Source organism: Trichomycterus rosablanca, chromosome 6 (assembly GCF_030014385.1).
Source record: "Trichomycterus rosablanca isolate fTriRos1 chromosome 6, fTriRos1.hap1, whole genome shotgun sequence".
Classification (NCBI taxonomy): Eukaryota; Metazoa; Chordata; class Actinopteri; order Siluriformes; family Trichomycteridae; genus Trichomycterus; species Trichomycterus rosablanca.
In genome coordinates, this window is record NC_085993.1 from 45,613,986 (window position 1) to 45,631,412 (window position 17,427).

Genomic DNA, 17,427 nt, shown 5'->3' on the forward strand with positions numbered 1-17,427 from the left:
CTGTTTCCCTCAAGCAATTTCACTATTAAATGATAACTTTGTGTCGTATTTACTTGTAAAATTGTTTAAATAAATGCATAAACCGCTACAAGCTGAATAAATTATATATTAAAGCGAATCAATGTAATGCAGCTTTCGTTGTTGCCGCTTGGTTGTTGTCATATTCCTTCTCTGGTTGAAATGAACACGCCAACAACTCTTCAGCGCCCCCTAACGGCTCACAAAGGTTAATAATTCGTTTATTTTCAGTACAGCTTCATCTTGGTTAGGGTCGCAGTGGGTCTGGTCTCTGTTTGTTTGTTTATTAGGATTTTAACGTCATGTTTTACACTTTGGTTACCTTCATGTTGGTTACTCATTACACAAGGTAAATCAGTTTACAAGGTTACATCAAACACAGTCTTGGACAATTTATTGTCTCCAGTTTACCTCACTTGCATGTCTTTGGCACCCGGAGGAAACCCACGCAGACACAGGGAGAACATGCAAATTCCATACATAAAGGACCTGGACCACCTGGGCTCATGGGATCAAACCCAGGACCTTCTCGCTGTGAGGCGACAGTGCTACCCACTTAGCCACCGTGCACCGTACCACAGGGCGTCACATACTAACATATACACATACACCCACCCAGGTGTGTTTTTTTTGTTCTTGTTTCTGGGAGTTTGAACATGATACAGTTCTTACACACAGTAACAAACTGAGGGAAGGATTAAACCCAGGTCCTCAGGACCCATGGTGCTGTGCAACAACTACTTTACCATCTGCACCATCTGCTGACTGAAAAGACAAGTTAAAAGACAGGAATCCATCTCATGCTTCGGGGCACTGTATCTAGCCCACCTTCTGGATGGCAACATGGCACGGAGGCACAGCATATAGAGCGGATGCCTCACAGCACCATTAGCTCCCGGGAATCTGTGAACTTCTGGTTTGGTGTTCTTGGATCTAGGATGGGTGCCACTCGGCACCAAAGCTCATAGGGTTCTTTATGTTGAGGGGGCCCAAATTTATTTATTTTTTGCACTGGGGCCCATGAGCTCCTAGTTACGCCACTGGGCATGACAAAATATAGACATTCGTATTGCCAAAGCTTAACTAGGAGCTCATGGGCCCGAGTGCAAAAAAATTGTTTGGGCCCCCTCAACAAATTTCATTATACAGTATATATATATATATTATATGGCAAGCCAAACAGGAAATATATAGCAAACACTGATATATACAGTATATATATATATATATATATATATATATATATATATATACAGTGCCTTGCAAAAGTATTCAACCCCCTTGAACTTTTCAACCTTTTGCCACATTTCAGGCTTCAAACATAACGATATGAAATTGTAATTTTTTGTGAAGAATCAACAACAAGTGGGACACAATCGTGAAGTAGAACGAAATTTATTGGATATTTTAAACTTTTTTTAGAAATAAAAAACTAAAAAGTGGGGCGTGCAATATTATTCAGCCCCTTTACTTTCAGTGCAGCAAACTCACTCCAGAAGTTCAGTGAGGATCTCTGAATGATCCAATGTTGACCTAAATGACTGATGGTGATAAATAGAATCCACCTGTGTGTAATCAAGTCTCCGTATAAATGCACCTGCTCTGTGACAGTCTCAGAGTTCTGTTTAAAGCGCAGAGAGCATCATGAAGACCAAGGAACACACCAGGCAGGTCCGAGATACTGTTGTGGAGAAGTTTAAAGCCGGATTTGGATACAAAAAGATTTCCCAAGCTTTAAACATCTCAAGGAGCACTGTGCAAGCGATCATATTGAAATGGAAGGAGTATCAGACCACTGCAAATCTACCAAGACCCGGCCGTCCCTCTAAACTTTCAGCTCAAACAAGGAGAAGACTGATCAGAGATGCAGCCAAGAGGCCCATGATCACTCTGAATGAACTGCAGAGATCTACAGCTGAGGTGGGAGACTCTGTCCATAGGACACAATCAGTCGTACACTGCACAAATCTGGCCTTTATGGAAGAGTGGCAAGAAGAAAGTCATTTCTCAAAGATATCTATAAAAAGTCACCTGGGAGACACACCAAACATGTGGAAGAAGGTGCTCTGGTCAGATGAAACCAAAATCGAACTTTTTGGCCACAATGCAAAACGTTATGTTTGGCGTAAAAGCAACACAGCTCATCACCCTGAACACACCATCCCCACTGTCAAACATGGTGGTGGCAGCATCATGGTTTGGGCCTGCTTTTCTTCAGCAGGGACAGGGAAGATGGTTAAAATTGATGGGAAGATGGATGGAGCCAAATACAGGACCATTCTGGAAGAAAACCTGTTGCAGTCTGCAAAAGACCTGAGACTGGGACGGATATTTATCTTCCAACAAGACAATGATCCAAAACATAAAGCAAAATCTACAATGGAATGGTTCACAAATAAACGTATCCAGGTGTTAGAATGGCCAAGTCAAAGTCCAGACCTGAATCCCATCGAGAATCTGTGGAAAGAGCTGAAAACTGCTGTTCACAAACGCTCTCCATCCAACCTCACTGAGCTCGAGCTGTTTTGCAAGGAAGAATGGGCAAAAATTTCTGTCTCTCGATGTGCAAAACTGATAGAGACATACCCCAAGCGACTTGCAGCTGTAATCGCAGCAAAAGGTGGCGCTACAAAGTATTAACGCAAGGGGGCTGAATAATATTGCACGCCCCACTTTTCAGTTTTTTATTTCTAAAAAAAGTTTAAAATATCCAATAAATTTCGTTCCACTTCACGATTGTGTCCCACTTGTTGTTGATTCTTCACAAAAAATTACAATTTCATATCGTTATGTTTGAAGCCTGAAATGTGGCAAAAGGTTGAAAAGTTCAAGGGGGCTGAATACTTTTGCAAGGCACTGTATATATATATATATATATATATATGGAATGAAACTTATATATACTGTATATATATATATATATATATATATCAGTATTCATTCTATATATATTGAGTTTCATTATATATATCAGTTTCATTCCAAATATATCGAGTTTCATTCCAAATACATCAGTGTTTGCTGTATATTTCCTATTTGGCTTGCCTTAATATCTATGGCTCCGGTATTTTTTAATGCACAGTTTTAGTTATTTTAATTTTACTTAACGAAAATATTGTTATATCATAATAACAACCTGGCAAGTGCAGGTCGCAGATGCCACCCCCCACCGCCATGGGCCCCAGTGCACCTGCCCCCGCCCACCCTGACACCAAGCACGTAGAATATATTATTTATATTATTTACATAACTCTGTGGGCAGCACGGTGGCTAAGTGGGTAGCACTGTCGCCTCACAGCGAGAAGGTCCTGGGTTCGATCCCCAGGTGGGGCGGTCTGGGTCCTTTCTGTGTGGAGTTTGCATGTTCTCCCCGTGCCCGTGTGGGTTTCCTCCGGGTGCTCCGGGTTTCCTCACACAGTCCAAAGACGTGCAAGTGAGGTGACTGTGTTTGATATAAACTTGTGAACTGATGAATCTTGTGTAATGAGTAACTACCGTTTCCTGTTATGGATGTAACCAAAGTGTAAAACATGCCGTTAAAATCCTAACAAACAAACAAACAAACAAACAAACATAAGTCTGTGACGTCTGCAGGCCCGTTGTTTGTGGGCGTGGTTTGGAGTTGGTGTCTCCGCCCCCCTGTGCTGCTGGTGAAGCTGGTGTAGTGAAGCGGCTCACACAGCTCACTGGGTCTCAGACAGGAGCGCGTTTCCTCTGAGGAAATGAAGAGGAGGCTGCAGAAGAAATATATCCTGCTGATCCTCGGTTATTCGATCGTTTTACTCCTCATCCCGTACGTGCTGGACTACCGCAGCAGGTCGGCTCAGCTGAAGCATGGTATGCGGCGGCAGCAGCAGAGGTGTCCGGATCTGGAGAGTAGCATGGCGTTGTGGAACAGCGCGGACCGGACGGGCGCAGGAACCGGTGCTGGCATCGGAAACACGAGCGAGGCGGCGGACGAGGGCGTAAACAGGAGTCAAACCAAAACGCACATCTATCTGCACGCTACGTGGAGGACTGGATCGTCTTTCCTAGGGGAGCTGTTCAACCAGCATCCGGACGTCTTCTACCTGTACGAGCCGATGTGGAACATGTGGCAGGCGCTTTATCCAGGGGACGCGGGAAGTTTGCAGGGAGCCGTGCGGGACATGATGAACTCCCTGTTCCGCTGCGATTTCTCTGTGCTCAGACTATACGCCGGATCCGCCAACATCAGCACCTCCTTTATTTTTGGATGGAAGACTAATAAAGTGATCTGCTCCGAGCCCTTATGCAACGCGTACAAGAGACACGAAGTTGGGTTGGTCCAAGGCGAGCTGTGCGGCAAGTGCGCACACAGAGACATCAAGGAACTGGAGCGGGAGTGCAAAAAGTACCCGGTGGTTGTGATCAAGGACGTCCGGGTGTTAGATCTCAGTGTCCTTGTGCCTCTGGTGCGAGATCCCACACTCAACTTGCAGATCATCCAGCTGTTCAGGGACCCCCGAGCAGTCCACAACTCACGCCTCAAGTCCAAGCTGGCTCTGGTCCGTGAGAGCATTCAGGTCCTCAGAAGCAAGAAACAGACTGACAAGTATAAGCGTTTGCTTGCACCTGGTAACAGGATGAACCGTGCTGAGAGCTATGTATCAGGTGCCATGGAGCTCATCTGTGACAGTTGGCTCAGTGACATGCTCCTGGTGTCCAGTGCCCCATCCTGGCTCAGACGCAACTATCTCCAGATAAAGTATGAAGACCTGGTGCATCACCCTGTAAATGAACTCCACAGACTGTACCGCTTTGCCAACCTGACTACATCTCCAGCACTTGAGAAGTTTGTAACGAATATGACTCGAGGTCATGGCTACTCGTCTGACCGGCCATTTCTCATCTCCTCAAGGGATGCCAAAGAAGCCATATACGCTTGGAGGGAAAGGCTAAACGTGGAGCAAGTGACTCAAGTGGAGGCTTACTGCAGTGAGGTGATGCACCAACTGGGATACAAAAAAAGGAACCTGGACCAGACATAGGCCTACAGTAAGAAATCTTATTTATAGTGGAAATCATGACCATTTTTACAGAACATAATGATTTATTACTGGTTGGACCGTGGTGCATCTGGTAGTTTTGATAGCGTATAGCCCTAGGTTCTTTGAGACATGGTTGGAGCCTTACATCCAGCGACTGTAGTTCTCCATGTCTTTATTGGTTTCCTCCAGTTAGAAGCGAAATGAGTTATTCTTTCTGTATTGCTCAGAGGTGAAAGTGAGTGTCTAACTATATCAGAGCTCCAAGGACATAGGTTTGATTCTTGCATCTGGTTACTGTTTTGGGTCTGCATGGATTTCCTTCAAGACTCCAGTTGCCGCTCACCTCCCCTTAAATCTGCCAATAGGTAAACTGGCAAAATTCTAACTCTTTGATAATTTGTGCCAGCGAATATGTCAATGTTCACTTAATGTTCTGCAATTGATTGCACAGGATGCATTCAAGCTTGGCACCCAGTTTTCCCAGGGCCTACCATGACTCCAGTAAAAATTAAGTAGACTTGAGGTGATCATGGCCCACTGAGTCTTTATGTCTAGGTCAAGTACACATAGAAAGCTATTCGTTTGCAAAATTGACTTGTCTTGGGCCCAGCTATTCAATTTTTATAAATACAGGTGGTAGCCAAATAAAGCAAACATCACAGAAAAACACACCAGATGATGTCTATATGTTCCTGATACCTGAAAGAAGAGAAGAACCATGCATAGCCTTCACAATGACTGAAATGTTGATTTAATTAAAGGAATTTTCCATCCCTGGTTGGTTTTAAACAAAATGAGGTTGTAGATTTAAACCTAAAAAGCACAGGAGGTGAGCTAGAGGTGACATGCCAAGGAAAATCCTTCATAGTCAAAATATAGGAGACGATGCCGTGTTCCCCATTTATTATAAGTACAGGTGGTAGCCAAAAACACCAGATAATGTCCACATGTTCCTTAAAACCTATAAGAAAAGAAGCACCATGCATAGCCTTCACAATGGCAAGTTCTGGAGCGCTAAGTGTGAAAAATAGGAGGCAAATGCAGGCTCTGGCTCTTATTAGCACTGCAAAATATATTGGTATTCCTATATTTAGTCGATCCCTGTATGACAGATGTTTACTTTTAAATAGTCAATTTTCTTCATGCTATTTTTATGCTTGTGCAGGGTGAGAAAATGCAGAAACTGAGATGCCATAGTCACAGTAGATGTTCAGTGTTCCTATCTCAGAGATATGAAAGTTCTATAACCAGTCTAAATTATATAATTTTATGTTGTCTTCATGTAAACACAGTTACTCAAAACAGATCTGAAAAGCTTATAATACGTTTACAAAGAAGATGCAGAATTAGACTGGTTTCATTTTGACGTATGCAAGTTAGCTATGCACCGCACTTGTTGCTGCTGTACCGTAACCCTAATGTAAAGAAAACCACTATGTGAAACCATGTGTGGCTTGCACATGTGCAGTGTTTATCTGTTCTACCCAGTCGACTGTAAATGCAATGCTTTTTTCCTAAACACTCAACTCTCAAATACAGTGCTATAAAATGATTTGCCCCTCATCTGATTTCTTCTATCTTTGCTATTTTTTCTCATTCAGATGTTTCAGATCTTCCAGCTAATTTTAAAATAAGAAAAAAAAAACACGGGTAAACACAACTGCAGCTTTTAAACAATCAGTCCATCGTGTAATATAAATATTTATTCCTAGATCACTCATATGAAAAAAGTAATTGCCCCTATAAACCTAATGTGGCAGGATTGACCGTAACAGCTGTGAACGTTTGCAACAACTTGCACAACTTGAGTCTTACATTGCTGTGAAGGAATTTTGGCCCATTCATCCTTGCAGACTTAGCTACACTGGAGGGTTTTCAGGCATGATCTGCCTATTTAAGATTTTGCCATAGAATCTCAACGAGATTTAAGTCAGGTATTTGACTAGGCAGCTCCAATCCTTAATCTTGTTTCTTTTGAGCCATTCCGAGGTGGACTTGCTTGTGTGCTTGCATTGTCCTGCTGCATAACCCAACTACACTTGAGCTTTAGGTCATTAACTGACAAGCCAGCCTTACATTGCTAGACAGGTTCTGTGTAGGTGATGTTTAGATTCAGCAGGTCTGGCGGTAATCACGGCAGGGTGTGGGTAGTGAAGTTAAATCTGGCTGTCAAATTAATTTGGTTACCTGGTTGATTTAGTAGCTAAAGTGGTAATTATGTTTTCAAATAGGACCAGATAGGGCAATTTTTCTTTCCATTTTTGTATTTACTTTGGTTATTTTTGTTCAATATTAAAAGCAGTTTGATGATCTGAAACACATAAAAGTGACAAACTTTGGGAAGGGGGCAAATACCTTTTCAAGCACTGTACATGATTACAGGGACACAGTACAAAGCAAAAATAATCAATAAAAAATACAGATTACAATAAAATTAACAGTTTCCGGGCCAGATCATGTATCAGACAATGTGTTTACATGGGAAAATGTAACTAGTTTTTAGTACCAACATTTTCTCTTACTGTTTCAGCCTTAAACTGGGCACCAATTCATTGTAGGGTGTTAAACACTGATCCATTCATTCACCCACACTTAGGGACAATTAATAATAGCCAATAATTTTCATGTACTTGTGAGCAGGCAAACTGGAGTATTCAGAACCCACACAACCATTCTTATTCTTTATCTTTATTTATAGAATCTTTAAATTCTCTAAGCTGCACTGTGCCACAAACCCAATAACCAAAATGAGTCAAGATCTAGTTGAGTCAGGTGATAAAAGACAAAATCTTTTGTTGAAAATGGATGCATTGACGGTTGGCTGATTCAGATTTTAGCCACAAACAGCTGACAGGCTGTTTGGTGGTCAAGTCTTGTTCATGCCAGATATGAAGGCTATGGCATCTAATATGGACTAGAAAGGAACAGAAAAACAATACTGTAGCTTGTATTGCAAATTATCTGAATACTGGTAATAACACACAAATTCCTGTCCACCCTCGAATGCTTCTATAATGGGCACTCAGTCATTGGAACAATTGAAGAAGGTTGACCGGTGTGACGAGTCCTGTTTTTTCCAAGATTATGTGGATGGCAAAGCACATGTGTACATTGTTAGCCCACAGAAAAGATGGCACCAGAATGCACTGCAGGATGATCCGCATTGTAACGTAAAGGATCAGTTAAAGGTTATACTCTGGTACTAGATACCTCAGGACTCCATCAGTTGTCTTGTGGAGTCAGTTTCTTAGCAGGTCAAAGCTGTTTTTTATATGACAGCATCTGGCTCATCAGTGTATAAAGGTACATCTGTCAGAGCGTGAATATCGGCATCTGTCCCAGTATTGGCCAGTGGGTTGGACTGGTATTGTGTTGGATCCAAACTTCTGTATAAGTTTTTTGATGGTTGGATCTATGATATTGACCTATTAATTTATCAATATTAATTCTACTGCTTTAACAATGAGGTTCTTTAGTAGCTTTAATATCAGAATGGTATCTAAAATGAAAAAAAAAAATCCCTCCTTGGTTGAGCCACTCTTTGTCTGTAAAGGCACTCGGCCTGTCGGTAGCAGAGCTGAGATTCGAGATTCATACCCCATTATCTATTTCTAATTCTTTATTATTCTCTATTCATTATTTCTAATAAATACAAAATACATCTTCATTGTTTGTAAAACTAGTTTTTTGATCTTGTGAGAGTGTTTAAGGAACTGAATTAATAGTATGTTTGGATTCAATGTTAGTTTTGTTTCTATTAGCTATCTCTAATAATATATAGAAATCTACAGTATAAAAATCCACCCTAATACCATAAAAACTTGATTATTATGTGAAATCTGAAGTCTGACAATGTGTTGACTCGGCCTGAGAACGGTGCACCAGGTCTGTCTTGCTGACTATCGAAGCAAGCTCATGTGCTTTAAATGGTGCTGTCTCTGTGGTTGCAGAGCTCTGTGAAGGCGGACTGGGAGAGAGAGCAGTTCGGTGGGAGGAAGAGCTGGAACTACAGTGAGAGGTGGGAAGGCCAGTGCTAAGCTGTGAGCAACTGACACTAGGAACATTTCCTTACGGGCTCGGTAGCTGTTGAAGGCCATGTTGAACCAAGCTACAGGACACAGAGCCACAGGACTCGGAGGACACTGACAGAGCCTGTAGGGGAAAACACAAACAATAACACTGAGACTGGTAACGTGAATAAAAAATAACGAGGACGGGAGGAAGAAAGACCACGTACTTGAACTATGTGCTGAGCAAGAGATTTTCATCAGTGCCAATCCTTCTATCGTCAGCAGCCTTTATTCAGCAACAGAAGGTGGAGTTCTGGGTTGTTGGACTCGTGTTTGTGACTGTGTGTGCTTATTATGCATTTGACTTACCTCAGAACTGGGAAGTAAGAACTCGGACTAATGTCAAATACAACCCCGGCACGTCCAAGCCATAAAGTGAGGAAACATACAGTGTATCACAAAAGTGAGTACACCCCTCACATTTCTGCAGATATTTAAGTATATCTTTTCATGGGACAACACTGACAAAATGACACTTTGACACAATGAAAAGTAGTCTGTGTGCAGCTTATATAACAGTGTAAATTTATTCTTCCCTCAAAATAACTCAATATACAGCCATTAATGTCTAAACCACCGGCAACAAAAGTGAGTACACCCCTTAGTGAAAGTTCCTGAAGTGTCAATATTTTGTGTGGCCACCATTATTTCCCAGAACTGCCTTAACTCTCCTGGGCATGGAGTTTACCAGAGCTTCACAGGTTGCCACTGGAATGCTTTTCCACTCCTCCATGACGACATCACGGAGCTGGCGGATATTCGAGACTTTGCGCTCCTCTGCTGGTCGCTTGAGGATGCCCCAAAGATGTTCTATTGGGTTTAGGTCTGGAGACATGCTTGGTCAGTCCATCACCTTTACCCTCAGCCTCTTCAATAAAGCAGTGGTCGTCTTAGAGGTGTGTCTGGGGTCATTATCATGCTGGAACACTGCCCTGCGACCCAGTTTCCGGAGGGAGGGGATCATGCTCTGCTTCAGTATTTCACAGTACATATTGGAGTTCATGTGTCCCTCAATGAAATGTAACTCCCCAACACCTGCTGCACTCATGCAGCCCCAGACCATGGCATTCCCACCACCATGCTTGACTGTAGGCATGACACACTTATCTTTGTACTCCTCACCTGATTGCCGCCACACATGCTCGAGACCATCTGAACCAAACAAATTAATCTTGGTCTCATCAGACCATAGGACATGGTTCCAGTAATCCATGTCCTTTGTTGACATGTCTTCAGCAAACTGTTTGCGGGCTTTCTTGTGTAGAGACTTCAGAAGAGGCTTCCTTCTGGGGTGACAGCCATGCAGACCAATTTGATGTAGTGTGCGGCGTATGGTCTGAGCACTGACAGGCTGACCCCCCACCTTTTCAATCTCTGCAGCAATGCTGACAGCACTCCTGCGCCTATCTTTCAAAGACAGCAGTTGGATGTGACGCTGAGCACGTGCACTCAGCTTCTTTGGACGACCAACGCGAGGTCTTTTCTGAGTGGACCCTGCTCTTTTAAAACGCTGGATGATCTTGGCCACTGTGCTGCAGCTCACTTTCAGGGTGTTGGCAATCTTCTTGTAGCCTTGGCCATCTTCATGTAGCGCAACAATTCGTCTTTTAAGATCCTCAGAGAGTTCTTTGCCATGAGGTGCCATGTTGGAACTTTCAGTGACCAGTATGAGAGAGTGTGAGAGCTGTACTACTAAATTGAACACAGCTGCTCCCTATGCACACCTGAGACCTAGTAACACTAACAAATCACATGACATTTTGGAGGGAAAATGACAAGCAGTGCTCAATTTGGACATTTAGGGGTGTAGTCTCTTAGGGGTGTACTCACTTTTGTTGCCAGTGGTTTAGACATTAATGGCTGTATATTGAGTTATTTTGAGGGAAGAATAAATTTACACTGTTATATAAGCAGCACACAGACTACTTTTCATTGTGTCAAAGTGTCATTTTGTCAGTGTTGTCCCATGAAAAGATATACTTAAATATCTGCAGAAATGTGAGGGGTGTACTCACTTTTGTTATACACTGTAGATGCCTCCAATAAAGCTTGTCTCTAAGTCGTCTGTCCAACAACAGAAACTTATGACTAGTTTATAGTCTACATGGATGTAATAAACAAATATAAATCTCATTTAATAGTAGATTAATTCTACTTTACTGTTATTGATGGTGCGAGAAACCATGTTGCTGTCATATCATAATGCCCAGTTCATTAGCGATTGGACACTTTTTTTCTTAGGATTTTCCAGTTTTTGGTGCTTTTCTTTTTTCTAACTTGAGGTCCAAATTTAAAGTTCAACCTTTATTTGAATTCAGCGTTTGTCTTTGCCACACATTGTTGTGTCTACAGGATTAGAGTAATCAAAACATCACTAAAGACTCATGAACCAACAAACAGAAGTCTTTACACATGAACAGCCACCACATTAAAGCAAAACTCCAGCCATTTAACTCAATATCTCTATTCAACGCGTAACGTATGAGAAATTATCACATACAATTTTGTCAGATTTTCCTGCATTAAGAAAAAAACAGTAATTTAATTTTCTTACATGCCTATATTATAAAGTCTAACTGGGGTTTTGTTAAAATTGTCATTTAGAAGAAATAGAAAGCTAAATTTGAGCATGAATTGTTCTCCTTTTAACTGTGGTGCAGCATTTAGCTTTTTTGCTTAACTTTTTCTCAACAGCAACAGTTTTTCCAGACTTATAAGTACTGACCTCATATGCCAACTTGTCTTAGTTGGTTGCTAGCAAATTAAGCTAACAGTAATCAATTAAAAGCAAAAAAAAAAAAAAAAAATACAAACACGTGAGGGAAATGTGTGCTCTGACAGGCTTCAAATTTTCTGTGACTGATGTGAACACATACTTCTTTGCCGCACAGTGTGTATATATCAGTGGCGGCTGCTGGTCTTTCAAAGAGGGGAAGCTCATTGTCGGCTTACATCATAAAATTTGTCAATTTATTTATACATAAATTTTGCCCTCCGTTCCTTTTCAAGAAAATGACCTGAAATGGGTTACAGCAGTTTATCTTTCGACTTCACTCTCAAAATCCGCGATGGGACTGAAGCTCCCAGTGATTACGTGGCGTGTAGATCTCAAAATAGCTGTCAATCAAAACGGGATTCAGCCTTTTGACTGATCCTTCAATCATCTTGCAGAAGCTCAGCGTCCAGACCCGCCCACAGCTCCATTCACCCCCAGCGTCCGGGGGCGGGACAAAATCGTGGCATTTATCCAATGACCGGCGAGTTTCGAAGCAATGAAAAAAACCCTCCCATGCAGCCCCATTGAAGTGAATAGACGCTCAGCTTCTGCGGGCAAATGCATTGACGCAACGGGAATGTATGAGAAGTTCGAGTCAGTCGATTTGTGCTAATTAGCTGATTCTGAACGAACTCGTCTTCGAGATGAACGTGTTCTAACGCATTTGTAGTCAATGAAATGTTAACACAACTGTACATATTTGACCATTTAATTTTGGACATTTTAGGGGAAGCTGAGCTTCCCTTGCAGTCTTAGAGAAATCGCCACTGGTATATATACAGATACATCTATCTTTCATGAGTTCATTTGTTTTGCATAATATGACATACAGCAACTTAGATTATTATAGATTATCGGTTGATGGTGTAATTCGTTCTTGTCATTCACCTCCCATGAAAATTACATTTGTGCAGTCTCTTTCTGATGGTAGATGCACTTACCTTGCTATCAACTGTGGCAAGAGCTACCAGTAGGTCCTGTGATGACATTGTAGGATTATTGGAGACTTCTTTACGCATCTTGCAGTCTGCTCTTGGGCTGAACTTGCTAGAACTGCCTGACCTGGCCATGTTGGCAGTTGTTTTAAATGTTCACCATGGACAGTGGAATGGCTGATTTCTAATTGTTTTGAGATCTTTTTAAATCCCTTCACAGACTCATATGCATCTACAACCTTCTTTCTGGAGGCCTCAGAGAGCTCTTTAGATCTCACCATGGGGATAACACTCACTTCAACAATCAAGAGCAAACCAAACTAATGTCTGAGGTTAAAACTCTTTGTTTTGCATAATATGACATACAGCAACTTAGATTGTTATACTGTAGATTACTATTGCAATCTGTCAGTGATTGTGATTAACTATAGCTAGTGACTTTTCAGTGCCCATATCAATAGGGCTAGTTTGATTGCCTCTTTTATAAAGTATAAGAGACCATGACCTCTTTGCCAAGGTCAAGAAGGAAACTTAAACTTGTGCCGAACAGTCTTAAAAAATCCAGAAATCACTAGTTTCTTTTTATTCTGAAGTTGCTAAAACACTCTTGCTGTCCACAGTCAAGTGAGCTTTACATCAGATTGATGTTTGAAGGCTGCTGTGCAAGAAAAAAGCCTTTTATATTTTAGGATGTAACAAATGATTTTTTTTGTATTGGACAATCAGTCAGAAAAAGAACAGTTGCAGAAAATATGAAATGTAAAATCCAAGTCATACATAATATGCATGTCCTTACTCGTGTATGTAAATGTTTGACCTTAATTATACATAGACTTCCACTCAATTCTCAGTTTACAGTTGTTATTGGTCAGTGACACATTTGTTAAAGTGAACAAAGCTGAACTTTTGATTGTGAAATACATTTACACCTCAATACTGGTGTAGAGTATTTCGCACCTAAGGCTACTGGCATAGCCACACCGGTTTATAAATCTTTACTAGCCAATCACAGAGCAGCTGGTTCAGAAAGTAACTTTTTAACCTTTTCCTCTCTGCACATTTGAAGAACGTATATGACCATCTTCATGTTAGAAAAACCTTTTGGAAGGAGAAATAAACATCCATCAGAAGAGGGATTTAAGGCAGCTGTTTTTTGTGTTTTTTATAGTACAGGGAAATTCTTGTCCATGCCAGTCACTCATACACTACAACATGGAGTTTCCCTTTAAAACAGAAGCTCAGGGTCCATTTGTAGATTTGGCTCATGAAGGTACGACCTGCATTTATATACTATAGGCCTATTGTTGGACATCACATTCCAAAAACATAGGCAGGAATATGGAGTTGCTTCCTATATCTGCCTCCACTCTTCTGAGAAGCAGTTCCATAAGATTTTGTAGTGTTAGGAATTTGTGCTCATTCAGTCAGAACGGTATTTGCCAGGTCAGGTACTGATGCTGGCTCAAATTCATCCTATGACGGTTGTGGTTGTGGCTCTTCTACACAAAAATGTGGCCACCATGTTGGAGGCATATAGCAATACGAGAGGCTAAAACATCAGAACTCGATGTTAAGGAGGCATGCTGACATACATCTGGCTATAGACAGTCATTTAGCCGTTTAGCTACTGTTGAGGCCCAGCTGATAAAGAGGCTGAAAAACACGGCGTGTATCATGACATGTCCAAGCATCTTGTAATATAGTCATAGGAAATGTTTTGTTTTGCTTCTGCTCACCAGTCTTTTAGCACACATTCATGTAGGTCAACACGAGAGTACTTGAACAATGACAAGAACAGGTCATTAAAAAATAAATTGAAGACTGTTGGATGGTAAAATAGTTCAAATTGATGAGTTTGTTGAACGACACGGACAGTATTATTTTCTGTCCAATTACTCTGTTGAAAAGCCATGGATCAAGCCATCACTGAGTTTTAGTAACTTAACAAAAAAAAACAAGTAGAACTCTGTTGTGGACTGTGTATGAACTTGCTATTTATGAAAAAAAAGCTGTAAATAAAAGTTTTGTAGTAAACACTGTTGTTTTATTTCATAACAAAATAAAAAAAAATCATGTCATATTGCTACTGTAAACCAGTTTGATACATTGAATATTTTTGAAATGCACAGTTGTCATTCTTTAATACATACTACAGTTTTTCACATTGTCGGACAGGCCGAGTGCATTTTCACATCGATAAGAATATAAGAGGATGCTGTCAGAGCGATACAGAACATCTCGTATGTAGATATATAATAGATTCAAAATGCCATCCTTGTTATACGTTGGCAGAGACATGCAGAAGGGCAGGTAAGAGATGAAAGTGATAGGCAGAATGTACTAGACATATGTACAAATTCTCTGTATTACACCAGAGGAAGAGTCCGTACACCTCAGCGCAGGTGGAAAGACGTCACACGGCTCTGAAGCAGCGCTTCTTTTTAGCTACAGTTAAATACAGATGCACTTGTGATAAATCTGCTGAATCATTAATTACAAAGTGCAAATTATTATCCAAAACTACTTCTCATGCCCATGTTGGATCTTTTGGATGAATTGCTGAATTGACATTTTGATGTATGATGCAAAACCAGTATAATGATAGTCATCTAGTCGCCTTAGCAGCTACTGAGGTCATATAGCATATAAGGAATATTTTACTGTTACGTACAGTCAGCGCTAAAATTATTGGCACCCTTGGTAGAAATTAGTTTAAAAAAAAGCTAATGATTAAAATGTGGGGGTAATTATTTTAATCATACAGAAATATATATTTAAAAAACACAAATGTGGCAAAGTTACTGGCACCCCTGAAGCGTCTCTATTCATGTATTATCTATTTCTGTTTTACTGGGTATAAATATGAGATACAGGCCGAACAGAACATTAAACATTGCACAAATTTGCTGGCGTTAATAAACTAAGCAATGTTTTTAAAATAGCTACAATCCTGTATATTTGACTCATGCACATTAGGTATTATCCCATGATTACTGGTAGACATTTAATGATTAAAGCATTTTGGAGTCACTGAGTCTCCAAATCTATAATTAGCTGGTACCTCCATGCCAAAAGATGATTTAGATAGAAGGCATGCTTGATATAAAAATGCTTTAATAAAGCTACAAACTAAAGCTTTGACTAGAATTCTGTTTGTCTGGAATTCTGGGTTGTCAGATGAAACAAAAATAGCCTTATGGCAACAAACAATCCAAGTGGGCCTGGCATAAAAACAAAAATGGTTATACCAAAAAACATCACCCTCACAGGTAAGTATGATGGACAGTCTGTGATGTTTTAAGACTTTTTTCCCTAAGACTCAAATGACCTTTTAGGTTTATATATACACTGATCAGCCATAACATTAAAACCACCTCCTTGTTTCTACACTTTGCAGTTCTACAATTACTGACTGTAGTCCATCTGTTTCTCTGCATGCTTTGTTATCCCCCTTTCATGCTGTTCTTGTGCTGGTATGAGTGGATCAGACACAGCAGTGCTGATGGAGTTTTTAAACACCTCACTGTCACTGCTGGACTGAGAATAGTCCACCAACCAAAAATATCCAGCCAACAGGGCCCTGTGTGCAGCGTCCTGTGACCACTGATGAAGGTCTAGAAGATGACCAACTCAATCAGCAGAAATAGATGAGCGATCGTCTTTGACTTTACATCTACAAGGTGAACCAACTAGGTAGGACAGTGAGTGGACACGGTATTTAAAAACTCCAGCAGCAAACAGATGGACTACAGTCAGTAATTGTAGAACTACAAAGTGCTTCTATATGGTAAGTGGAGCTGATAAAATGAACAGTGAGTGCAGAAACAAGGAGGTGGTTTTAATGTTATGGCTGATCGGCTGATATGGCTGAAGATGTTAATCTGGCTGCCCATGCAAAGAAAAGCTAAATTAGGCTGTGATTATATCTTTGAACAGGACAATGATCCAAAACATTTGTCCTAATGCACACAAAAATGGTCAGATTTATACAGAATCAAGCTTTTACCATGGTAATCCCAGAACCTAAACTAAACCTTATTAAAAAGCTGTGGTGTGAGCTGAAAAGCTGCAAGACAGGACAAAGAAGTTCAGAGGTCCTGGAGAGATTCTTCATTGAGAAGTACTCTTACATTTCTTGCTTTCTATTATCCAATCCCATCCAGCATTATAGGAGAAGACTCACTGGTGTTGTTAACGAATAGAAGTGGAACAAATGACTAAATGGAAGGGTGCTAATAACAGTGCTGGGGTTTTGTTTAAACAAAAAATTAAATGTACATTAATTGACGGTCAGAGTTTTTCATGTTTTAGTGGCTTTTTTAGAATATCAGTTTCCACGATCTTTACCAAAGTTGCCAATAATTCTGGATTTGATTGTAATTATCACAGTATCCTCACTGCTCTGTTTGTTTTTTGATTAGGTAAGTGCAGTCACATTTTGCCTGTTATTACCCTGCAACACACAGGCGCCCACTAAACAAAATTATGTTCAGAATTTTAATTGAGAATATAACATAGATAAGATATGATCCTAAAATTTCATTTTATTTGGTGTTGGGTGGGCAGCCAACCAGCATTTTGGTTAAATTTGGGTGAACTTTAGGACCTCATGGTTTCTG

The 17,427-nt window shown here is 40.7% G+C and overlaps 1 protein-coding gene across 1 annotated transcript; it reads left to right on the top strand.

Moving 5' to 3' along the window:
- Positions 1–3,740: 3,740 nt before the first annotated feature.
- chst7 (carbohydrate (N-acetylglucosamine 6-O) sulfotransferase 7) lies at positions 3,741–9,473 on the top strand. Its single transcript, XM_062997052.1, has 2 exons — positions 3,741–5,034; positions 8,978–9,473. Exon 1 carries the CDS (start codon positions 3,741–3,743, stop codon positions 5,025–5,027), a length of 1,287 nt encoding a protein of 428 aa, XP_062853122.1. The 3' UTR covers positions 5,028–5,034; positions 8,978–9,473.
- Positions 9,474–17,427: the final 7,954 nt, after the last annotated feature.